This window comes from Psittacula echo (assembly GCF_963264785.1).
Source record: "Psittacula echo genome assembly, chromosome: 3".
Classification (NCBI taxonomy): Eukaryota; Metazoa; Chordata; class Aves; order Psittaciformes; family Psittacidae; genus Psittacula; species Psittacula echo.
Window position 1 is genome coordinate 2001773 of NC_137736.1, and position 26457 is coordinate 2028229.

The 26457-nt window shown below is 45.3% G+C and overlaps 1 protein-coding gene across 3 annotated transcripts in view; it reads left to right on the forward strand.

Annotated features, from left to right (window-relative positions):
* Window positions 1-8310, forward strand: part of LOC308219424 (HMG box transcription factor BBX-like) — a 134331-nt gene extending 126021 nt beyond the window's left edge. For all 3 annotated transcript variants that reach the window (XM_080614340.1, XM_080614339.1, XM_080614341.1), the window contains exons 14-15: window positions 659-851; window positions 3501-8310. In XM_080614340.1, coding sequence (XP_080470466.1) covers window positions 659-851; window positions 3501-3588 — 281 coding nt within the window. In that variant the 3' untranslated portion in view covers window positions 3589-8310. The remainder of the gene's footprint in view (window positions 1-658; window positions 852-3500) is intronic.
* Window positions 8311-26457: the final 18147 nt, after the last annotated feature.

Here is a 26457-nt window from a genome sequence, read left to right on the forward strand (position 1 = left end):
ATGGTTGGAGAGGGTTTGGGAACACAAGCAATGTATCAAGGAAGTATTTTTCAGTTAGCGTGGTTTCATACCTGCTTAGAAAGGTCCTTCTTTAAAATACAAGCATCGATCAATCGAGAAGTCAGTCCCTAATTGCCAGATTGTTCTGTTTGAATGCCCAGATCTGTCTCCTCTTCCTGAGTATTTCTCTTCAAGAACTGAGAGCTGATACAGTGGAAATGAAAATGTAAAATGGAAAACAGTTACCTTTCATCATATGTTTCAAGTCCAGCAAAGCAATTGCACCACACCTAGTTACAGGATGTGAAAAATGGAACTCCATAATATGACAGTCAATAACACAGTCCTTGCAGGAGCGCTCTGCAGTTAAGATAATCTTTCAGGACTTGTGTATCTAAAACGTACCAAAAAGCTCTCTGCCCTGACCTAAGTGATCAAACTCAGTCGAATGCAAAATCAGTAAACTGCTTTATAAACCTTAGTACCATGCTTCTGCCAATAGCTTGGGTCAGAAAGCACTGCAGCATGAATCAGATTACACTTGTAAAATCAAAGTACTGAAAGTAAAGATGCTGTTAACACCAGACTAGTCAGTGTATTGGTGGGCTCCTGTGAATATAAGGGTTGGATTTGCAAGCTTAACTTTCTTTCATTGCAGAGGAGAAGCTGAAAGAGCTGCCACAAAATACTCTCCAGAAAACACAAAGTGCAGAAACAGATTGCAACAGTGAATGCTCCAGAAATGCAGACACAGAAGAAAATCATAGTATTACATCCGATATGCCAGCAGTGTCTGCATTTTTTAGCTTAGCTGCTCTGGCAGAAGTAGCAGCCATGGAAAATGTACACAGGTATGGTTTTCTTTTCCCCTTGTTGTTTAAGCGAGTAGAATGTGGCTGCCAGCTTGTTCAGAAAACACGGGAGTTGCAGACTGTTTAATTTGGCCTGTGTTTCCTCTTCCACAGCTTGCTTTGAATGTCTGTTTTACACCACGTGCTTAGTAGTGTTCAGTCTTCACCTAAATGACAATGTGATCTATTTCAGTGGTCAGTAAAATGGTGCTCCCTGGTAAGCTTACCTCCCAATTTTTGTCTATAAACAGGTTCATATGTTCCTTGAGATCCTAATGATTGAGGGTTTCTAATTATCAGATGCCATTTGCCAGATAATAGCAAATTTAAATAGCTGTTGCATGCTGATTCGCAGTTTTCAGTGGCCTGAGACAGTAGAGAGAATGTCACATAACTTCAGCTGAAGTTTTTATACTGAGCATGGCTGAAGGAAGCTAACTTGTTCTTTTTACTCCTGTGCCTTGCTGTGTAGGAAGCAAAGCATCTGCAGAATGGCACAGGGCAGAACAACGCTGGGTGGTGGAAAGCCACATTAGTTTGGGTTGGTCCTTTCAGTTACTGAGTAGACCATCCACACAGATAAGCTGGAGAATGTGCAGGTTACTTAGGGCTGTTGGATCAGATCCTGCATGCTAGACCTGTGATGGAGGGAAGCCAATGGCAACAGGTCCTCCTTGGCGTTGTTCTTTTATGCTGCAGCTTACTGGAGATGAAACCCCATCATTTCCTTCAGTGGAAAGTCAGCGAGGAAGTGCTGGGTCAGTTTGAAACTGCCACAGCCTCTGCAAATGGCATTTGGCAGATTGCTGCTGCCTTTAAAACTCCACAAGGCAGCAGCTGATGAAACATGTTTACTGTGGCCCCAATGCCCTACGCAGTCCTGTGTGTCCAGGCTGCACATCAAACACGGAAAGGTATTTTAGGTCTGGGGCCCTACAAGAAACAAAGTCATCTGAACCCAGCCTGCGAGCTCTTCTCTGCAGAAGCTGTTGCGCTGCTTAAGCAGCGCTGGTTTGGGTGAGAAGTGTTTTCACACACTGCAGTCAGCCTGGCCTTTCCTCCCGGCATTGCAAAACAAGCGTCTTCTACCAAGACAGCCAAAGTCTGAACTCATTTCTGTCATTTTTGGTGGTCAGAAGTGACAAAGGGAGACTTGGGGGCATGCTGTGCCGAGCTCTGCTCCTACTCACACCCTTGTGGTTCATTGTTTTCCATTAACACTGACCAGAGTTGCACCAGAGCAGCAGGATTCGCCTCACTGTGGTTTTTCCTTCTGTGTTCCTTTAGTTCTTCTCCTCTCGTTCCTGTTGAAGTGAGACAGTGTTTTACATAACCTCCTGTTGGGTCTTTCTTTCTTGCGCCCACCTTTTGTCATCTCATCATGCAGCTAGAGTAAGATAGCACCTTCCTTGAGGCCTGAAAACATCAAAGGAGCTGATGCCCAGCAACTGTTACAAACTCCAAAAACATTCCAAACACCCTGCATGACAACAGCGGAGGACTCCTTCCAGAAGTAACTTAGCCATGTCTCTTGCAGACTTGGCAAATGGAAGTCAAAACGGAAACCTGACTCTGATGGGCTGGATGCTCCTCTGTTTTCTGTTCTGTCAACTGTTCACTGTCTCTTGCAGCTCACTTCTTTGTTTGCAAATAGCTGGAAATGAGAATGTGAGCGTTGGCGTTAGAGGTTAACTTGATGGTTAGAGGTTTAGAGGTTTGCTTGATGTTATTTCTTCAGTGTCTGATTTTAACTCTTCAGAATTTCACAGTCTTGAGCCATGGAAGCCAGACTCTTTTATAACTGTAATGGGATCTTGTCTGGTAGCGGCAGCATGGTTTTCATTCAGAGGCTTCTGTTTAGCTTTGTTTACCTTGAGCGTGCCCCAGTTAAGTGCTGGGAGCCTGAGCTGTGTTTTACGCCAAGGCCACTTCACAGCACTCCGGCTGTGCAAAGCACTTTGGTACCTCCTTTTTTGCTGGGGTCCTACCTGTGCCAGAGTCAGGTAGAATAGCCTTTGTGTAAATAAGAAGTGGGCCCCGGATTTTTGTTGCTGCTAATGACACATACTATAGCAAAAATAGGACCTGACTTGTGATGTTAGATAACAGGCGGTGACGTGCTTTGTGTGTGTATTTTAAGAGGCAAGCGGCAAAGGAGCTCTCCCAAGTCCATCTGCTACAATAATTGATGTTGGATTTCCAGCACGTAAATCTGGCACAGTTTATTTTTATGATACCCTGTGGCGGGGGATCATTTGTAAATTAACACTGCTGTAGTAATGGAAGAGATGTTGTGCTGGGCTGATGGAGTGTTAAGTCATGAAACTTGGAGTAATCCCAAAGTGGAACTCTGCTGATTAGTATAGTTCCATATTGCTTAAAAGCTGGCTGTTGACTCCCATTAACATGATACATTCCTTCGTGCATTTGCTTTCTTTTGCCACACGTGAGCTGTACTCTCTGCTGCTGAGGGCTCTAAAAAGTGCACATAACAGCAATATGTGGGCCCCTGTAGCAGCAGGTAGATACAGTGCCGTAATGTTGGATGTTAAACCGTATCACGTTGCACTTTCCATCCTTTCTGGTCTGATAAAAGCACCTCCCATGCTCCAGATAATGATGGGTGGCTTTTCTTTTCTTCTTTTGCAGAAGTCAGAGGGCCACACCTCTCCCACACGATGGACAGCCAAATGAAATGTCTCAGGCTCCAGTGCTTATTTCCTGCGCTGACCAGTGAAGCTCCACTTTATTGTAAAACATTGTGCTTTACCTAATATCCTAGCCTTGTCTTTACCAAGGGAAGCTAGTCAGGCCATATGATGGAAACTATAGACTGCAAGCAAGTGCTTTTTGTTCTGAGTGGCCCAGAATTCACTGGAAGCCAGACGTTAGCAACTTGGGCCAGGTCCTCAAATCGGAGCCCAGTATGTAGGAGGGTGGTATTAATTGTCTATGAATGAACAGAAATGGAATGATCCTAGAGCTTGCTTTCTATTGAAGGCTTTTAAACAGTAAATAGGTGGTTGGTGTGAAAAAAGGCTGCCTTTACTGTTAGCTCACACGGCATCTCTTTTACCAACCAGAGAGTACGGCAACTAGTTTCGTATAATACCTAGTTATTCTAAATTAAGAAAAAAAAGGAAAAAAAGAAAAAAAAAACAACAACAAAAACACTGACGCACTGCACTAGTTATTATTAGATATTCTTAGTCATTTTTGTACATGAAGATTTAAGTTCTAAGATGGTTTATATTAATAGGTTATGCCGACATTTATATTGTAGAATGAATTTAAAACCTGTTCCAGAGAAGTCGCGGCAGCCTGGACAGATGTACCATTGTTAGCGGTGTTTGGGCAGCCATGTGGTCCAGATGTTCTGCACTTTTATATTTGCCACCGGAGTGGTAGAGTTTACTGGGAGAAATTCTGACAGGCGATGTTTGGGTTTGTTTCTTTTTCCTTTAGCTTTGAATAACCAGGATGATGTGCATTAGAAGAAAGGAGTGGTGTATGGAAAAGAAAATACTGCAGATAATTGACTTGTCTTTCATGCCTTGGAGGGTTCCTTTATTTTTGCATAGACTTGGTAAAACTTTCCTGTAAACAAAAAAGTACTGCAAATGCGTTTTTCAAAAGTGACCTTAGTATTATTTCACCGTTCGGAACAACCTAAAGCCGTGACTTTTGGATATACATGTACACCAATACACATACCTTTTGCATCTTACAGACACTGGCATTGTTGTAGTTGCTATGCACAGTCCAAAACAGCTTCAGAGTTTGCGTAAGGGGCCGATTACAGTTTGTGTGGGTAAACTGGCAAGTTGTATACAGATAAACTACAACTGAAGAAGAGTCACCTTTGACTGAATTCAGACAACCAAACAGATCCATCTGCCAGTTTCTGTCTTTGCTTATGTTGAAGTTTTGTGTTTTGCTCTCATAAATACATCCCAAAAGCAGGCCAAGTGTATCACTTGGCCTGTTACCTTCGCTATCTTGACTTACACTATTGTATAACCAAGCATTGATTCCTACCAATAGATGCAAAACGATCACTAGTAATTGATCTAAAGCTACAAATTCAACAGGGTACTTCTTCAATAGCACAAGATGTTTCCCTACTTTTTGCATTGTAGCACAACAATGTACCAAATTGGACTCCAGCAATAATTTTCTATTAGTCTTCGTCATACCGGCTGAACTTTTGATAGTATTAGATTGAGTTTGAAGTTCTTTGAACTAAGTCTTTAAATGATGCGAGTTTACATCATTCTATCAGGCATTCTTATTTATACTTGACTGAATTGATAATGTGTTCTGGGGTTATTTTGTAACTAATTTGATGTAATAGCCATATGGACAGTAACTCTATTAATCCTTGCTAGGTTTAGCCTTTCATTGTAGTGGTTAAGTGAAAGTCTTTGGTTCAGTGTCAGGAAGCATACGACAACATACCACACGAGTTGTAACAAAGGCTTAAAGGTCTGACAAAAGGCAGGTAGCTGGGGAAGTGTCACTGAAACAGCACCATCGAGGATGCATGCGTTGGAAGAAGGGAACAACAACAAGAGGACAGCAAAATTAATGAGCCAATGAGTCAGTGAAAAGGCTTTTTACAAATTCAGGTGAATACATGACTGAGAGCCCCTCAAATGCCATGGCAGCCTATGGCAGTATTTTTAATGAGATTTTATTAAAGTTTTATAACTTATTTTAACAAGACAAGAAAAACTTCAGAGACTTAAAACTAATGGGTCACAGCTAGGTGGCTGTTGGAGTTTTGGACCACTTTATAATTAGCTGAAATCCAAATATGTTACAGTGCAGGCCGTTCACGTTGACAATGGTACTAACTTATTTCTCTAGAAACCTTTAGAGTAGATATATTTTTGTCAAAGCACCCCATCCTTCCTCGATTTAAATTTCAATATTGTTCCTGAAGATATTTCTGTATATTAATGGTACCTTTTTTAAAAGAAACAGAAAATTACTTTTTTCTATATGAATTAATATCTTACTTGATCTGCTTTTCCTTGACTTTCCCTTAGAGAGGGGGTAGGGTTGGGTCAGTTTACTGGATATGACTGTTTTCAGATACTTATAAACCTTTTTGTAGATATGCTTAATTTTTAAGCGATTAGGCACTGAGAGTAGCAGAAATCCTGCAAAGCTTTATAGTTCACTAGGCATTTGCCTTTGTTGGTTCTCTGAGTGATGTCTTGATTTGAGTAGCTAGAAGTTTCCCTGAATCTACTAGAAGGGGTATCAGTATTTTCAGGTAACAAAGTCTGTTAGCACAACAAAAAAAATCAGACCAATATCTTACTGTATTGGGGTCGGGTTGGGTTTTTTTTTTCTCCTTGTTTTGTTTTGATTTTGATTTATTTCAGCTGCTTTCATTTTGGAAAATCTTACTGCTATTGTGTGTACTTCAGTATACCAGCAAACACTGTTACCCGTTCACACATTGTCCACAAATGCCTCTAGAGAAGAAATTGTTGCACCTTATGTATATCTCAAGCAAACCAAAATATGATGCTTTTCTGCTTTGTTTATTCTGAATATGTTGTATCATACTTTACTGAACCCATTTTAACTTAGCTGAAGCTATCGATATTTATGCATTTCACATTATTTTCTGGATCTGAACCTGTGTATAAATCTTTCTTTAAAAAAAAAAAAAAAAAAGAAAAAGAAAAGAAAAGCATTTACCGTAGTCGTCCTCTGTGGCTTATCCATGGGAGGGGGGAATCTTGTCTCAAGTGTCTAATGCAGTACTGTCCCAGTAGTCCTTGGCTTCTATTTATTTAGCGATCTCTGGTATTTCGTGTGTAGTTTTGAGGTCTACAAAGTACATTGTCGTAGCTGAAGCTACAGATCTGAGCAGCTGGGAGAAAATTACTGTCCTGTTGTCTTCATTGTTCTAGTACTGTATGCAAATATGGGAAGAATGTTCTGCAGAACATTTGAGATGCAGATTCTTATCCCCACAGTAGGTTATTTTCCGGATATTAGACCAAATCAATCAAAACTCAATGATCTTAAAGGTCTTCTCTGATTCTAAAAACATCTATGGAGATTACTTAATGCTCTGCTTATGGCAGGAACTGCCCCTTGAATGTGCTGTGATTTCAGAAATAGAATATATTTATTTAAGATGACTGAATGCTCTTTTATACTAATACAGTATCCCAAAGTTATGAGCAAGAGACTTCTTGGTAGTTTGGGTTTCTGTTTTATAGCATTGGTGCATGGCTTTTGAAATTAAAATGGTAAGTGCTGTTGGAGGAGGGCACAGGAACAAGGGGCTGGTAGAAGCGTGTGAACTTGTGGTGTTTAAATTCCAGCTTTGCTATTTATGATTTGGGTGAAAGCTGCCTTTGTAGCACAAGGATAAAGAGCACTTTGCAGTTTGTATCAAGTAGAAACGCAAGAGAATTGTAACTCACATCAGAACAAGTGGATGCCTTATTGTTTGAATGCTATTTTTTGGAACAGGATATTAAATTGAAGCAGTTTTAATTTCCACTGCCTGCTTAGCTACTACACAGATACAGAACAGACAGAAGGCAACAGTTGTAGACGTGGGGCAGCTAAGAGAGGATGAAAGGAAAGCTGACCTTTGTTCTCAGAATGGCAAAGCAATGGCAACAAAGAGGAATTAGGGAAAAAAGATAGATGTATACATATATATGTGTGTGTGTGTGTGTGTGTGCCTGGGTGTGTACATTCTGCAGAAAGCCCAAACTGTATGATAAACGTGATGGGTCTACAGGAGACTGTAATGGATGTTGACCCCTTTTTGTGAATGCTGAGTCTAATATGGCTACCTCTCCAAAAAGACTACTTTTGTTAACTACCATTTGCTTTCAGACTTGATTGTGTAAGCTTTTCAGCCATTGATACCATTTGTATATCACTGTGTGCTTTACTTTCCCAGAGCCATGTTTATATAGAGCAGACAACGCGAAGGCTGAATAGACAGTGATAGCCGAACTATGTTGCTGGAGCATTTTTGTTTACCCTCTGCCATGGTCATATGGGTTGTAGGACATGGGCAGTGTAGGTAGCTGGTTCACTGAGATCAGGCTTTGTAACAGCAGAAAATGCAGTGCTCCTTGGAGGGGTGGACTTCAGATATTGCCAGAGGTGACGCAGGAAGCCAAATGCTGCTCTTGAAGCTTATTCTGGAGTTTATGCTTGCAGTCCTGATTTCACAGGGAAACATAACTGATGTGTTGTATACCATACGTTATCCATTAGATGCTGTTTGTTTGCCGTGCTCGTTTGGTAGATTGTAGAGCTCCTAGGTATCTTTGCCATGTTTTGTAATACTTGTGGCATTCTCCTTACCTTGTACATATTGTGGAACTGTCACCTACAGCTGCCAGGATGCTGAGGCACTTCAGGACCCTGGGTGCCATGAATGAGTGTGTTCAGGCTGTGAAAGAGTTACTTGCCTTTTCCCCTGGATTCCCCAATAAATAAATAATGATAAAAAAAAAACCACAGTGAGGTTCTGCTCTCACCTAAGTACTATTTAGAGTCATTTATATACTCAGTATTTTCTACTGAACCGACAACTTTGAAGGACCTTATGAGATGGGCATATATTTTATGTTCCCCCACTAATTCTTCTGAGGTAGAAATCCAGGAAGACTTGACATGAGATCTCCGCTCAACAACACACCTAAGATTACACTGAAAACCATCCTTACTTAAGGGGCAGCATTGTTGTTTGCACTCTGACAGTACAGGAGCCCTGATTGTGGACCGCTACGCTCTTGGAGTTGGGCTTATGAGATGTTTCTGGGCACATCACTGTGACCTAAGGACTTCATTGACATGGAACTTCAAAAACAACTGCAAATAGCTGAACATTTATTGAGTTCTCCCAAAGAATTACACTATAGTTTCTGGATCTTGACTGTTACCTTATGGCAGCAGATCCACACTGTACTGGCAAACACCACATACCTGTACAGGCTAACTAACCAGGCTTCAGAATGTGGTGGTCTAGCCTACTCTTTTCCCCCCCTGCAACTGAACCTTATTTCCCACACACACTGCTACACTTTAATCGGTGGATGGGGCTTCGAAGGCAACAAAAGCAAGAGAGGCATGTGTGTACGTGTGTCTGCGTGTATGTATACATACACGTGCCCACACATCGGAGTGCAGTGTCTTGCAACATGTTCCCCGTACCACGCTGTTCCTATGTTAGGTCATAAAACAACATGAGGGTTTTCAGATGATTGTTTTCCAACTTTCTCACTGGATTTCAGCTCTTCCCTTCATTGTTACACCAAAAGGTGTGATTTTCAGGAATCACACCTGAAAAAAAACCCCACCGCCACAGATCCTGCTGACCTGGGTGCTGCGAAAGCCGCCTTTCTCAGCAGTGCTTGCTTTTAATAACCAGTATCTGTTGGTAGTTTTAACACAACTGATTTCCTATGATCTGTCTTTCTTAGAGCCCAATCCTTCCAACTTCTATTCTCACACGTAACTCCTCTGGATATTGACCCAGTATTTGGATTTTTCCTCTCCAAAGCTTGGTGTAAACATGCCTTACAACAGTTCATCTCCGTCAGTGGTAGAGCAGAGCTACTGCCTTCTTAGATGTGTGTAGTTAAAAGTCAGTAAGCACATTTATAGACTGTTCAGAAACCTCTAATCTGATATTTTTTAAGTGCACATGTAAGTCATGTGTATAAGATGCTAAACTACATTAAACTGTGATAATAAAACTGAATAAAATATTTAATAAAATATTTTAAATATTTGCTAAGGACCTTCAAATAGATTTCTTTATGTTCATTCTATTTTGGTTATCTATCTAGTGTGTGCCTGTAAACAGTTTCCCGTTTAAAACTAATGATTGCAAATAAATACTGTTCAAATGGAGTTGCTTTGATACTTCACCTGCTTTACTATCAAATGATTGTTCACTCCAGCATATGGCTGAGGTAGCAGTATTTGCAGAATCTTTTTAGCTACAGTTTGGATTTGTTGGCTCTTTTATACTTAAAAAGAAACAAGCTCATTTTCCACCTGAAAATGGAAGGTGCCAAAACCCAGAGATGGATCCTCAGAACTGGAAGCTGTATTTCCCAGTCAGATCATCCATTCAGCTCCTACACAATGACAGCGAAGACATTTGCAGAGAACTTCTGCCCATTTGCTTCCATGGGATGGGATCTTCCATACATGATGGGATCTTCCTTTTGACTTTACAAACTTCCGAGCCTGGTTCAGCACTTTTGACACTGTTGGAAACATTCATGGGCCCATGCAAGTGCCCCAGAATTCAGTGGATTTATACTGGTATAAAGAGGGAAACTGTGGGACAGAGGGAGCCAGGACTCCGTGCAGTTAGGCTGCGGGAGAAGCGTTCGCCTTTTCTCCTGAACATCCCAGGTATCCACTTTGCATTTCTGGATTTTGTTGTCTTCGCACAATTGGGAAGCTTCTTTATAGTCCACATAAATATGAGAGGAGTCACCTCACATGAAGAACCCTTTACTGTGGTTTTAGTGATTGGACCCCGAGAGAACTCACTCAGAAATGGATTGTCTTAGAGATAAGTAGCAAGTGTCATCAATATTGAAACTTAAAAGTCCCCACTACTTCACAAACTTATTTAAACCAGGAGTAATAACGCCCGTGTATTTTACTCTCTTGGGTCTTGAAAGTTAGACTGTTGTGGAGTGTCTTTTCGTGTCCTTGGATGCCTGAAGCCTTGATTGCACTGTGGTTTTCTGATCACAGAAGACCCATGTACCGACTTCATGAAGCCAATAGACACCGGTTGCTCACATAGAAGCAGAACTCCTGACTCGGAGTCAAAACATAGGAGAAGGGAAGCCTTCAGTTGTTTCTGGCTTTTTAACTATGTGCCATTTACTCGGGAAAGAAGAAATGCGTACAGTCTTGCACTGCCTTTGCTGGGTATGCATCAGTATGTCTGCAGAGAGACACCTGGAATGGAAGAGCTTCAGCATTAAAGGCCACATAAAGGTCATACTTGAAGGAGATGGGGGGTAAAGCACTGATTCTGTGAGCAAAAAAAGCTGGAAGAAATCTTAAGAAATACATATTCTGTCAGTATAGTATGCTCAGTCAGGGACATCAAAGTCACTATTCTGAGGGGTTTTATTACCAAATTACCCTAAAACGGTCATCTTCATTTGTCAAACTCCCATCTTATCTACTCTCATTTTGTTCTTCCAACAAAAGACCTGAATTCAGCTAACCCAATGCACCTAGATCTGGTTTGCTACCCAGCTTTCACTCATGAAGCACTCACTGCTTCTTGCTGCTGCATGGCAGTACACTGACACTTTATTATCGGTCAGGTAAGATGAAGTTCCACTGATGCTTTTGGGAGAACATGGGGCAGAAAGGCATCATCCTCCTCAAGCACCATGCTTGTGCGGGTGCTCCGACATTGTCTCATCAATGCCATTTGTTGGGTTCTTTCCATTGTTCATCTGGAGTTCTTCAACATGCAGCTATCCCTGCTTTCAAACCGACTTCTTTCCCCCAGTGTGACAGCATCCATGACGCACAAAGTATACCTGAGCGTACCTTACCCATGCTATATACCAGCACTTGGAGCCGTCCGTTCTTCAGTGGGACTCTAGGACTTCATAGCAAAACACGAGTTGCATTCCTGGATCAGCTGCAAGGTTCTATTTTGTTTGCTTTCAGAAATAAAACCTGTCAGATACAACGCCTGCCACCTGTTTAGTGTCAGCTTCTTTTTGCGGACTGTTCTTGGCACAGGAACAGTAAGAAACTGAGCTCTAATATAGTTGTATTTAAAATACACTCATCAGCTAGGCTTCCTTGGTTACTTTCTGATAGGAGAAGATAACAGGTCTTCAGCGGAAATAAAGCTAGCACAACAGCTAGCCTCAACCCCAGTTGAAAATCCAGCCTATATGAAGCGACACAAAAAGTTTATTGTCTGGAGCAGCACATCAACCTATTCCTCAGCCCGTGAAACAAGGGACTAGTTGAAACAAACCCAAAATCAATCCAGTTGAGTCAGATGTCAAGCTCAGCACCGAAGTGTTATTTTCTGAATGTGAACGCCTAATGCTCCAATCCACTCTGTAGCATTTTATGTATTACTTTTCTCCCTGTAGTGTTTGGATATGGAAAAGTAACATGAAGAGCGGCAGGTCCATTTATTACTGTTTGCGCACTAGAAGCAGGCTGGTGTTTCCATCAAACAACATCCGTTTAAGAAAGAAAAAACTTGAGCTCTCAGGGGATATCCTTCCCATCCAAAACCATATTTGGAGTATGTCTTAAATGTTAAATACATGGCCTACCAAAGGCTTCCCAGTCATGGCAGACCACCATGCTCCAGTCAGATCAATTTGAGCATCAGTTCCCTTCCTTTCCAAGGTCTGGTGGATTCTCTTAACACATGGTCAACACCTACAGTTATGATCTCATTTCAGGCTTTCCTGCTATAAAAAGTCTTGATTCTTACGTGTTTTAATGAGTGTTTAAGAATGAGACTCTTAAAATTGTATTGCTGCCGGAGCTCTCAAGACTCAGCAGCATGTTGCCAAGAGTTCCAGGGTCTCGTATCTCAGATACCAACCTCAGAATGTTTACCATAAAGGGATTTATGTTCTCACTGGGGCCCTCTAAATGTGGCTTATCTTATCACTGTGGATTATTAAAATGTTTTACCATCTTTCAGCAGTAAAGGAGAATTTGGGAGTCAGATAAGCCTAATCTATCAGTGATTTAAAATCCTTGGTTCTGGTGTCAATGTCCACTAACACTGGCTTTTGTAATGCCACCGAATCTTTGCAGTGCTAGCCCTGACCTGTGCATGCTACAGTAAACCCGGGATCTTGAGTCAGTGTATCTTCAGTCTTGCAAAATCAGTGACTTTGATTCAAATGCCCGTTGCCATCAGCGTAGATCAGGTTGATGTCATCTGAAGCAAATTCATTGCGTGTCCCTGGCACACAGACAGATTCCCTGTTACATTCTAAGATGCTGCATGTGGCTTGGTACTCGCTGGCTCTTGTTAAAGACCCGTCCAGGTCTCACAGTTGTGGTGCTTATCATGAAGCAGGGCTCTGGCACAAGCCTCCCAGCCTGTACCCTTCAGGGCAGCAGAGGGTATCTGTGCCACAACAACTGTGTCCCTGCAGCTAGGATCTCTTCTTGCCCTCATCTGCTCAGATAACAAAATGAAAGGAGCCCAGCTGGGAATGCAGCAGTAAAGCTGTTCAGGACCTTCCTGAACTTCCAGGAAGGCAGCAGTCACAGTGAGGAGTGTAATGCGTCTTCAGTTAGAGCAGCTATGCAAATGGTGTGCAGAGATTGACAAGTTACGGCAACAAAGCCGGGCTTCGTTTTGTTTGGAAGAGCAGTGTTTCCTAATGGCGGTGAGGTGGCAGGGTAATTACCCTCGCAGCAGATGGACTGTTGCGTTGTCTTCAGGAGGTTCCAATTTCATGAGCGAGGTTTGCCAACTGATCTAGAAAAAAAAAGGGAAGAGGAGGAATTGCAGTTCTAGTCTGTGGCTTAGGGTGGGTGCTGTGTTTTGCTTCAGTGACTGTAGCGGTAAGCTTTCAGTCAGAAGTAATGTGTGAGCTACTTGAGATGCAGTGCGGTTCTGAACCATCCCATTCACCTCTCAGTGACAGATGTATTTGGCACGTGGCGTAAGTGTTGCTAATGAGTGCTCCGCTGCATGTGTGTCATAAATAATGCCAAGTGTTCATCGTCATTTTAACCAGTGCTTAAGAAAATTCTGCCTGTAATGTTTCAAGGAAATAGGTGGTGCTTGGCTGGCACAAGGCATAGTTTTGTCCTGGAAAGTCGTGGAGGGAAGCATTCACCATGTGACTGTTTAATCTTGATTCCAGTCTTTTTCAGAGCATCTTTACTGATAGCTCTCTGCAGTGTACCATATTTGGGATACAGTTAATTCGGCTCTGGGGTCTGTCAAAGTGAAGTTAATTAATTAATTCTCATGCAGAAATCCACAACAGCGAGGAAACCTCTTGGGGATGAAAAGGGTCGAGACCTCATAAGAACTAGGGCATACAAGATGCATGGCTGCAGACCTAGGAGCCAGGCTGTTGGCAAGTATCAGCACAGGTTTGCAGTGTAACTCAGCTGACTTGCGTGAGGGGAAGACAAAGGAGCTATGGTCTGAATGTCAGGACAGCTGTATTTATAACCCATTCAATTCACCGAGCCCAACATGTCATCACCGTGTACTCACCAGAAGGAGTTTGAGGGTTGCTGTGGTGGGAGGCTTCAATGCTGTACTGCTTGTCCTTAGCATTTGCTGTTCACTGGTTCCCTGCAACTCCGTGTTTTTAACTTATTCCTGGCTCTAGAGGCGGTCACGGGTGCCTGGATTGGTACTAAACTGGAGCATAGTGATGCATGGTGTGTTAGTGGTGTCCACTCACAGGTGCAGCAGCCCCACGGTAGATTTAAGGCAAAGCCTGAGGGAGTCACCTGAATGGATGCTGTTGCGCTCAGTGCTGCAGAGGGAAAAGGCTGTTTGTCCTTAGCTCACTGACAGCTTCACTTGGAGCAGGGACAGCAGAAACGCAAGGTGCTCATAAAAAGCCCATATATATATATATATACACACACATATATATATAAATAAAAGTGGAGCAGGATTTTACTCAGTTTGCTACACACAGCAACAGGATCCATTCCATCTTCTAAGGCTTTTACATAAAAGTTGCCAGCAATACATGATGTTTGCTGCCGTGAGCTCCAGCAGCTGCACTACTCGCAGCATGCGCTGTGGGCTGGTTTCTTATGAAGGAGTGAGCAGAAAGTATATGTTTTATGGATTTCTGTACCCAGTGGCAAAATGTACCTGACATACCTTGGTCGTCAGGAGGTTATAGTAACAATCATCCCCAGGCCATCTCTAGAGCTGGGTCTTTACTTCAGCGTTGTCAAACAGATAGCATGGATACAGATGCATTTTTGAAGTGACTCCTTTATGATAGTGGTAGTCCTGTGTGGGAACCATGAAAACACCAGAATCTGTAAGAGTCAGTATAAAAGCATTAGTTTTGTATTCACAGATTCTGGTAATCTGCACCAGTTACCAGTTTAAACCACAGTTTAAACCATGCTAGTTTAGATGGAAAACCGGATGGGTGCTGTTCCACCTTGGCAAAGTGATTCTAGAATTGACAGCCAGCAGTTGCCAGCAGGGATTTCAAAGCATCTTTAATAGGGAGATAAAAATATACTATTAAAAAATCTGGGCTTTTAGACCCTTCAGAAAATACTTCAAGTATTATTACAAGATGAGTGGTTTTTTACTACTGTTGATTAACAAAAACACAAATACCCTTCGTTTAAAAGTCCTCGAATACGTAGAAAATGGTAGAGGTCATTTTTCAGATGCCACGCATTGCCTCGGACCTAGATGAGAGCCCCTTGGCAGCCCTGGCCTGTCACACTTGGCACTGCTTGTAAGAGGATGTGGTGGCATGGCTGGAATGTGCAGCAGCCTTCGGCATCAAACCCCTGTCCCATAAACCTCAGCCGCTGGAAATCCATTGCCATTGAGTTAGAAGGGACATAAACAGCATAAAATTGGCTTAAAAATAAGAATTGGTTGGGTTTTGTCACTTTTGTCAAATCTGCTGTGCAATTGAAAATGCTTGGTATTTGATAGAGAGAAGCCTCTTCTGTGCATGGTGTTGCTGGAAGTTGGGAATGTCAAGCTTCACTTACAAGTTTCTCAGCTTCCTTTGCAATCCTCTTGCCTTTCCTTTCCTCTCCTGAGCAGCTAAAAGCTTGAAGGACATCAGTGGCAAACCATCCCTCTGGTGTTCCTTAGGGTAGGCAGTGTCCCACCTTCCCAACCTGCTGCTCAACGCTGAAAAGCCCATGGAGAGTGGCTTTTAATTAGTGATATTTAAGAACATTTCTCCTCAAGAGTGCATCAAACCCAGCTTCTGCAAATGATAGGCACAAGGAGGTGGGATCCTCCAGCAAAGTGGGTAGAGCAGCAAGGCTGGGCTCCCCAGGCCCTTCTTCTGGGAGAGCGCCAGTGTCAGGATATGTCAGATATGATGAGTTATTTACTCCTTCAAACAGTGTATTGCTAAGGATTTACAGTGTTGGAGGATTTCTAGTTTTTTAGGATTTAAATTTTTATTTTTTAATTTAAATTTAATTTTTTTTTAGGATTTCATTTTTTTTTAGGATTTCATTTCTAGTGCATGGCTTGTTACGGCAACTAATGTGCCTTGAAGTCACATGTTCTTATGTAAAAACAAACCAAAATCCCCTTAGGCACTGCTTATTAGACCTGAGACATTTGTGTTAACTCACACTGAGCCTTAACTTGCTGAATAGAACTCTTTGACCACATTTCTAATCTTAGAGGGGGAAAAAAGCCCCCAGATGATTCCGTTTTCCTTCTCCATAATTACCGAAGAAACCATCAGATCCCACAAGTGTAATAGCAGCTTTTCCAGTTACCCTGCCCATAAAGCCTCACCTGAACCAGCAGGTAGGCATGGGGGGAGCCTGCAGGGTCAGGACAACGTTTATGCGAAGTGTCATTTCTTTCCCTCTGGAGAAGGCACCCTGGCCATTGGGAAGCATGGCACAGCATCCCCGCTGCTCGGATGCGGATGCCAGCCCAAGGATGTGGACAGAGCCCCTCAGCACGCGCTGCAGAAAGCTGCAGTAAGAGCTGCACCTGCAGCATTCACCTATCAGGGTGAGGGCTGTTGCTGTGTGTGTCTTGTCAGTCGGTAAAGTGTGGCTTTTGGTCACTGTATCTTCCACCTGCGTCTGTTTGAGAGCTGTCCTGGGCGCTGTGTGTGACAGATCTGGTGTGGGGTGAGCGGGTCTCGGTGGGTTTGAGTTGTTGCTGGCTGGAACCACACAGGACGCTTGCTGTTGTAACCTCCGGCCGTCTCCTTGGAACACTGTGGTGGTGGTTGTCTCAGGCCCCTGTGCACATGGCATTGTTGCTGACGCAAAGACGTCCTTATCCTCGTATTGTTACTGGGCATTGATTTGATCAAGAAACATGGATTCAGGAAGGATGCCACAGACTGTCATAGTTAAGTGTGGCACGAGATCACCCATGTGAAATATATAAAAGAGGGGGAAATGGATAATTCAGGGCGTAGACAATCCTATAGGAAAGGCCAGTGCATCCATAAACCAAACTGGCATTTTCCACCTGTGTTTGTGCCTCGGTGAGGGCAGATCAGCAGGATGCTGAAGGGACGGTGTGCTGCGGGAATGGTGAACAGATGGATTCCCACAGCCATCTGCAGGTGAGCGGGGCAGACCGGTGCTGCCACCGCCGCTGGTATTCACTTCCTTCCATTCCTTGGAGGTTGATCGGTGTTAATGGTGTAATGTTAATTGTGCGCTATCAGCCAGCTGAGAGGAGCTCAGTGTGTGAGGTCGGCTTTGAGCAACTCTTATTACGTGAACTGTAGCATCACAAATCATTGTTGCAGTAGCTGTGTTTGTTGAGGAGTCTCACATGGATGGACCATGCTTTTCTCTGTGCAGAATACCCATTACTGGGAACAAGCACCCAATTGGGAAGCACATCCCTCAAGCAAGGGGTGCAAATGCCTTCGTTTTCTGCCCATCCTGGACTGCCGGTTGCTGTGCTCGCTATACAGACAACCTCCTGCAGTAGTTGGCAGTGGCGGAGTGTTGAAAGAAAAAGCATTTAATGGCTAAAAAGGAAACAGGTGAAACAGAGCAGATCGGAAAGCACAATTTCATCAACAGGCTTGTGACTGGAAAAAATGGCACTGTAAAAGGGGAAATTAAGTGTGTGGAAGGGATGAACCTGGTTTTCCCCAGGCCCAGTAATCACCTCGGCAAGGATGGCCCAGCACTAGGAGGTTTTGGCTGCTGTTTTCACACACAGACGATGAAATACAGCGGGTCCCTATCAAACTGCACTTCAGCTGCAAATTAACCAATATGTTCAGCAGTCCCCAGCTTTCGCGATCGATATAATCCTCAGCAATGCCTGGAGAAGGGAAAGTGTTTTCTTCCATGTTTTGGTTTCTTTCCCGCTCTGATAGACTCTTAATCCCTCATTCTCCCCCCCGATTCCCTCGCTCCTGCTCATCCCTAGAAACCTTACCCAGGAGAAGCAAAAATAGGTTGTGGTAGAGTCAAAAGTGACTAAAAAGACTGCACATTGCCACAGGTCAGCCTGAGCATGACTTCCAGGTTAAACCCTTTACACAGTAGTTGATTTTATATCTAATGGAAGTGTTTCTCTCTTAAAATTTGCCTTTTTATTTCCCCTTCCCAGCGTAGCAGGGTGCTTCTTATATTTTCCTTGCTACTATCAGCATGTCCTGTGAGTCCTGTAGAGCTGAACAGAGATTACTGACAAGACTGGAAATAACACTGATCCTGTAGCCCTTGCAGGCAGAAAATTGGTATCAAAACACAAAATAAAAGGGGCCATTTTCCCTTCTGTTGTGCTTGCTGTGTAACACCAAGGGTAAAGCAAGGTCCAGATACATAAGTAAGGTGAACTGATGCTCTGTGGCTATGCAGGAGTGAGTGCTGAACAGCATTTTTTCACACAGTGGCTTTGCCAATAGAGGCAAAAGAATTTACATCGTGCACCATGCAGGTCAGCTTCTAGCTTTTGCATGTGCCTCTCTTCTTGTGGTACTTACCTGCATGCTCCAGGTGGGTACCTGGATTGGATAGAGAAGGATACCTGCTGCTTGGATGGCTAAGGTGCTCCTGAGGTCGCTATGGAATATCATTCTGGAATGTTCTAGCCTCACTGTTTTAGAAGCAAAGATGCAGAGGGCAATGCTGAATTCAGGAAGGATGTGTTTGCCTGGCCACGTGCCAGTGACAGGTATGCTTTTGAATACAGACCATCCGTCATTCTCTAATACTGCAAATGCATCCTCTTCCATCAGGGACATCCTTCTTGAAAATACCCATGTTCAAGCTCTCCTTCAAAACGTCAGAATTATTATGGGAAACAGTTTATTTAATTGCCACACTCTTCTTGGTCTGCACTGTGCTGGAACACCGAGCAGAGCAGACCCTTGTGCTGGTGGGACTGTGCTGAGTCCCACAGGATGGATCCTGGCTCAGCAGGTCACAGGGAAGCATTGCAGGCTCTGAAGGACACTTGGGGACGTGTGAAAACAGAGCCAAAGCTTGAAACATCTCTCCTGCCCCCACAGCCACCTTGCTTGGGTTTTCTGTCTGAATGGGACCCCCATGCTTGTGCTGCTGCGGTTCAGGTCTTTACTGGGTCTGAGCCACTTTGTGCAAACCCAGCTCCTCACCACTGGGGTGGTACCCAAAGCAGAGTGACTGCGTATCAGGGTGTCATCTCTGATTTGGGAAGAGGCTCCTAGAAACCCTTACAGCACGGGGTGTGTTAAGTGCTGCCTGCATCATGAACAAAAGTGATGCTGCACCTCATGAGCGTTGAAGCCTGGAGGGAGTTGGGCTGAGAGCACAGTGATATCACTTGTGAAAGGACCTTGTCCCTCTATCCCTGTTTTTAGTATCCCTGCCCATCTGCACGTGTATGCTCCCACTTTACCTTTGCGAGTGGACCCCAAGATGCAAACTGGAAATGGGTGGCCCAGAAGGCACCGTTGGTCTCAGTGGGTCCTAACAGTGTCTCCAGCAAGCATTTCTCCCTTCCCCATTCCCTGCTCAGTGACTTGGGCTCTTGGACAACAGCAACAGGCAATGCTCTGCTGCCTGGGGAATGTGAGGCCAAAGTGGTCCAGCTGGAGATCTGGCCCAAAATGTGTTAAAAGCGTGTCCTCAAGTAGCCAGGTTTAATTTTAATGTCATATTTAATACCCCTCAGGACACTGGCTGTGGGTTGAGAGAAGGGTTATGCACTAAAAATAAAATGAGATGGATGGATGGATGGGTGGGTGGATGAATGGATGGATGGGGTTGGAACTAGATGATCTTAAGGTCCTTTCCAACCCTAACTATTCTATGATTCTATGGATGGATGGATGGATGGATGGGTGGATGGGTGGATGGGTGGATGGATGGGTGAATGGGTGGATGGATGGATGGGTGGATGGATGGATGGATGGATGGATGGATGGATGGATGGATGGATGGGTGGGTGGATGGGTGGATGGACGGGTGGATGGGTGGATGGGTGGACGGATGGATGGATGGATGGATGGATGGATGGATGGATGGATGGGTGGATGGGTGGGTGGATGGGTGGATGGGTGGGTGGATGGGTGGATGGATGGATGGATGTTGTCTGAAGGACTGCTGAGAGTTCAGTGTTCAGCATCACATCTCCCTTAGAGAGAGGAGCCCTTGCGACATGGTTTGAACATCGCGGGTGGGTTGGCAGGGGAAGCACTTTTTGACTGAGAAATGTTCCTTTAGATTAAACAACAAAACTCTGCATGCACATACAGACTAGATCCTCATAGCGCGGCCAGGCTTTGACAGTGTACTGCAGCATTATTGCTATTTATAATCAACAATTACTAACACTATAATCCAGTAAACTTAGTGGTAGCAATTACAGCAACATAAATAGCAATCCAGATACTAAAGGCATTGCTGTCAATGCAGATGGCAGCTATAGCATCAGAAAACCATAATTTGGAGGGAAGATACCAGAAGCTGGTATGTGAGCTTGGGTCTGCTAGTCTTTTATATACCATTTTTAATATACTTCCTGAAATGAAGCTTCAGAAAGGTACACTGCCTCTTTAAATTAGTCTAGGAACTACAGGTAGTTCACAATATTTTTAAAGTAATAAATCTATATATCTATATTGAAGTATATATGTATACATAAGTTGGCTAGCCTACTTTGTGGGAAGGCTGCAGCTAAACTACGTCTGAGCTAATATTGTATTACCATGGTCCTCTGGTTTGTAGATAGCCCTTCCTTATTAGATGAGGTTCTGTTCTTGCTCCACAGAAGGTGCCTGTGTATATAAAACTCCTTTGTATTGCTTTCTGCAGAGTCCCTTATATATTTCTTACTACTAATGCTGTGTAGAAAAGGAAATCCAGAGATTTTACTACTGATAATTAACCATATAATGGCCATTAGCAAAATAAAGATTTAGTTGTTTGGGAAACAGATTATTTATATTGTGTATGGTTTATTGCCTGATAACTTGTTTGGTGACTGGATATTCTTTTCCTTCTCCTGGTCCTTTTCTGCTTTTTCCAGCTGGTGTTTACTCCTCCCTTTGGTTATCTGGCAGGCAATAAAGTATATTGTATGTTTTGAAGCCAAGCAGTGTGCGTCTTGATTGTGCGCGGAGGGGGACTCAGTGTTGGTGGAGGCCCTGTGGTGGAGTCGTGGCTGCTGCCTGGCACCTTTCCCGTGGCAGCTCTGTGACAAGGCAGGGCCCAGGCAGGTCCCAAGACAAAAACCTGGCGTTTCCTACTGAAAAGGAAGGAGCTGCAGTGAGGAGCAGGCACAGCCTTGCCCCCAGCCGTCCCTTAGCACTGAGGGGACCGTGTGGATGCAGATGAGTGACTGTCTTCTGATTTCACACAACAGCCCTTCCCTTCTCACAGTGGCGGTGCCATCACTGTCACTGGCAGCTTCTGGCTCTCCCAACAGCCTGATGGTGCCAGGTTTTTACCCTAAGCATAGAGCTTGGCGCACACACACCAGGAATGGCAAGGGGCACTCCTTGCTTTCCTGCACCCAAGGGAGCGTGTGTTATCATCCATGCTCAGCAGCTGCACACCGGAGCAGCGTGCACCAGAACGTTGCTCATGCGTGTGTCAAGCAGCCCAAACTGACCTGGTCTGCTTGTTATGGGTTTCATTGCTTCCTTTTGTGCTGCTTTTACTGGGCAGTCACGTTCTGCGTGGCAATTCCTCTCTCCTGATATCATCTGTGGCACTTTAATGTGTTTCCAGAACCCCACTCCCAGTGCCAGTTGCGCAGGAGGAGCACATCCTTCCCTAAGCCAGTCCCTTCCTCTTCCTCAGCCGTGTCACCTCCCGAGGGGACACACAGCATCACCCCTCGCTTTGCCCTCCTCGCAGCAGGTCTAGCACAGCATGGGGGATCTGCAGTCAGGTTGCTGGCCTGACAAAGGCAAGGACAAAGTCCTTCTCTAGGAGCCAGGATGTAGGCTCCACTACCATGCAGCAGCCTGCAGCCTAGGGGACATGGTATAAAGACCAAAGCCACTTCCCACTAAATCTCATAGGAAATTAACAGCTTTGGCACCTGGGGAGAGGAAGCTGCTAAAAAACTCAGCCTTTTCCAGCCAACACCATGTTCTGGTGTTTATTTTTCCCCATCCCGTCATGAAGCGAAAGGTGAAATGATGGTGCTGCCTGTGCACCACCCAAAAGCAGTAAAATACTCTCGTTTGTAAGTCAAATGGTAATGTTTTGCCTCAGTTTTGTCCTTCACCTCTTGTACTGTTTATTGCATAGGTGTTTGTGTGCCTACTACGCAGGTACACAGCTGAAACACACTTGCTAGCAATTTCCAACGGTTGCTGGCTGGGTACTGATGCTCTCAATGGCAGCAGTTGCAAATGCAACAGTACTTCTAGGGTTTTGCATTCGTGGTGCCCTGCCTGAGCACTGCTCTGGTTCCTGCCCGCAAGGCGGGTTTCTTAGGGGGTGATGGGCACAAGCCCCTGCTTGGCCAGGCAGCCATGAAAGGACCCACATGCGTGCCACAGGGCGAAGAGCTCCTGCTCTCCAAGGAGGGACAGGGTGCCCTGATGACGGGGTTACAGATGTGCATCCAGCACCGCTCGGCAGGGACCCCAGCCCCGCTGCCCTGCCCATGCAGGGACACAGCCAGGGGCTGATCCCTGCCTGTGGGTCGGGTTGTCCCCAAACACGCAGCTCGGAGCACCCCACGTCCAGCTGGAGTGAGAGGAGCAAGCTGCTGCCTCCGTCCTAACTGGGCAGCCCCCCCCTTCCTAATGCTGTCAGCTGCTCCCAAGCCACCTGTGAGTGATGGGCAGTGCTGGGTGGGGGGGAGAGATGGTCCCAGAGATTCCTTTACATACACACGTGGTTGTAACCAAAGGGCTCAGCAATACAAAACTATTATTATCTGCTCATCTGGGGGCTTTTCCCTCATTAGGAGCAGGAATAAAACAGGACCCCTTGAACAGCACAAACCTCCAGTCTGGTCCTCTACCATCCACACCCCTCCTGCTGGAAAAGTGCTCTTTTTGTACTAATAAAAGTATATAGAGGGTTATTTTATATAGAGGGTCATTCTACCTGTTTTGTCACCAACAGAGAAGAGGAACCAGAGATTTGCACCCGGGAAATGCCTGGCTTCATCTTTCTGTGCTTGCTGCATCATGGGGGAAGAACAGCAATAAAAGCTTTTATAACCTTTTATTCCCATTTCCGAGCAGGGAGGCTTCTCCCTTTGACCAGAACCCCCTAAAACACTGCTCTTGCGTCCTCAGATGCCTGTGCCAGGCCTTGGCCTCACTTGCACTGCCCACCTGGAGGAATGAGTTGGTAACGTGGGCAGCAGCAAAGCTGGCGACTCAAGCGGGTGCAGCAGCCCACAGCATCTATATTCAGCAGCTAATGAGGGCTGCAGTAAGCACCTCAAATACGAAGCATATTTTATATGCGTGTCTCCATCTTTTCTCTATTTTTCCTCTTTAAAATTGCTTATTATGGGGTATTTATGATTGGCAGTCTTTATTTTTTTCCCATAGCACAAATTGGGTCAGACACAGGCTTTTTTTTGCCAGCACAACTGAGAGGTAAGAGAAGAAGGGCTGCTGCAGGTAAATGGGGAGGTTAACACCTTCCTCTCCATCTTAGTCCCTCTGGCAGTCACAGGGAGCACTTGTCCATGTAAAAGGAGCCTTGTGTTGGTGTCCTCAGAGGAAGCCCCCGGCAGTGATTGCCCCCAGGTTTGTGGAGGCCTGGCTGCAAGAGCAGGACAGGGCAGACCACGCGCCTGGGGTGCAAGTGCTACCTTGTCCTGCCGACAGCCTGCGTGTTGTCTGATAGCCAAAGCTGCATGGGAATGGATGCTCTGGTTGTGGGTCGCTGGGCGGCAGTGACGGTTGGTTGGTTGATTGATAGCCTCTGATTTAAATATACCTAATAATAAAGCCAGGCCCTGCGAGCCATGTGGGGCAAAAATCCTCCTCCCCTTCACTGCGTCGCGTCAGCTTCCTATTGTTCGCTCAGATGCATTTGAGGGCACACTTAGGCTGGCACTTAATTTCTTGTCTGAAGGACCCGAGTCTTTAATTAAAAGCCTGATGGTAAAGGCACAACGAGAAATCCTAAGTGGCAGAGGCACTCATGGATGCAAAATCCTGGGTTTAATGTCTCCTTCGCTCATCATAAAAATGACTTCTTTTTCACGAGCAAGTCTCACTCCTTAAGCTTCCTCGAGCTTTCTATGCTATAAATGGCCAACAGCTCGTCTGCTTTTCCCCTGGTGGCTCACCATGAGATTTAAAACACCATTGCTGCCATGCCCTAAATGTGCCTGTAGTCAGTGGTGTTTCACTACACGAGGAACTGGCCTGGCCTGGGCCCGGTTTCGGTTTCTAAATCTCCCGATAACTGTATAACTGAGTGACAGCTGGCAATGAGCTTTTTGAACCCGGGTCCTTGGAAGGTTAATGGTGAATACTCGCATGTACTGATGTACAACACAACTATTCCCTTGGTTTGCATCTTACTGAAGAGGATGGACCCTTAAATTTGCCAGAAAAGTCTGGATTAGCAGCACGATTGATTCATCTTTCGGAGGCTGGAGTGTGGTTGATTCATAACTCCAGCTTTAGCCAGGTATTTGGTGTCCTTTCCTTCCCCCCCCCCCCCCCAGCTCTCTGTCTGGTTCCTGTTGATTCTAACAGGAACGAGGCAAGTTCATCCCTCCGAAATGTCTGAGAAACCTCAGCGTCGACGTTTTACCCCCATAAGCAGGCAGAGCACAGGGATGATGCAAAGGCTCACAGTCAGCAGCTGCCCCACTGCTGCTGCCCCCCCCAGGGCACACAACCACAACCGCTACCCGTTTCTGATGTGCTTTGCTTCTGAAAGCACAGGGGTGGGTACAGCAGCTCTGGAACAGCACCAGTGGCACAGATGAGTTAAACATTGAACTGGCAGGGGGGGAAGATCCCCTGAGCACGGCTGAGGATGTTTGCCCAGGGACATAAGCAAAAGGGAAGGGGGAAATCCCCGGTGGGAGCTGAGCAATCCTGCCAGGTTGATGCCTTCAAAGGCCAGGACTGCAGAGCTGCAACGCCGGTGAATCCTCCCCCTTGCAATGTGCCCCCACCCCTCCTGCTGGCCCTTGCTCCAGGCCCTATTCCCATTTTCCAGGCGTTGGTGTTGGTGTTGGCAAGGTCGAGTGAGAGCAGCAACGGTGGCATCTCCACCAGGACCACGTCACTGCGGGGCGTTCATGTGCAAGTCTGGGCTCTCCTCGCGCATCCATGCACGCAGGGGTCCAAGGCGCTGCTAAGGCAATAAATGCAGAGGGCTCTGACAGGGCTGCTTTTCCTGCAGAGAAAATGTTATTTCTAACTGACTGCTTTAGGGTTTTCTCATGCTGCTTCTGTGGAAAATGCTGATCGAACTAAATACGTGCAGCTGTGTGAGGGTGGCAGACACAACGTGTAACACCACCACTGCCAGCACTGGCGGGTGCTGGGGGTTTTAAACATTCTATCAAACACTATCCCGAGGCTGTAAAGGCTTGTAGCTGGGCTGGCCACCATGGCATGCCACGTCCCGAGGCTCAGCGGCTGCTGATCTCAGACACATAGGGGATATGGTGACAGCTATGGGTCTCTGCCAACTGCAAGTGAAAGCCATCCCAATGCAGACGTTGTGGAGGCTGCTTTGCCTGGGGTTTGATGGACAGGCAGAAAGGAGAAGGGGAAGTGAGCACCACTGATAGCAGGCACTGAGGGAAGGAGGTTGAGGCTGAAGCCACCCAAATGCCTCACAAGGAGGGGAGGAACTTGTCACACTGAGGAAACACTGGTTGTGAACCTCGAATGATGTCTGACTGCCACAGGAAGCGGGCAACGGCTCAAGGCTCAATGTCTTGAGGACCCCCCCACCTCCACATGGTGTTCTCATACCCCCAGCAACCTGCAGGGAACGTGTTTGCAGCTGCCCATGAAGCCAGAAATCATAGAATCATAGAATAGTTTGGGTTGGAAAGGACCTTAAGATCATCCAGTTCCAACCCCCTGCCATGGGCAGGGACACCTCACACTAAACCATGGCACCCAAGGCTCTGTCCAACCTGGCCTTGAACACCGCCAAGGATGGAGCATTCACAACCTCCCTGGGCAACCCATTCCAGTGCCTCACCACCCTCATAGTAAAGAATTTCTTCCTTAGATCCAATCTAAACTTCCCCTGTTTAACTTTTAACCCATTACCCCTTGTCCTATCACTGCAGTCCCTCCCCAGCATCCTTATAGGCCCCCTTCAGATACTGGAAGGCTGCTCTGAGGTCTCCACGCAGCCTCCTCTTCTCCAGGCTGAACAGCCCCAACTTTCTCAGCCTGTCTTCATACGGGAGGTGCTCCAGCCCCTG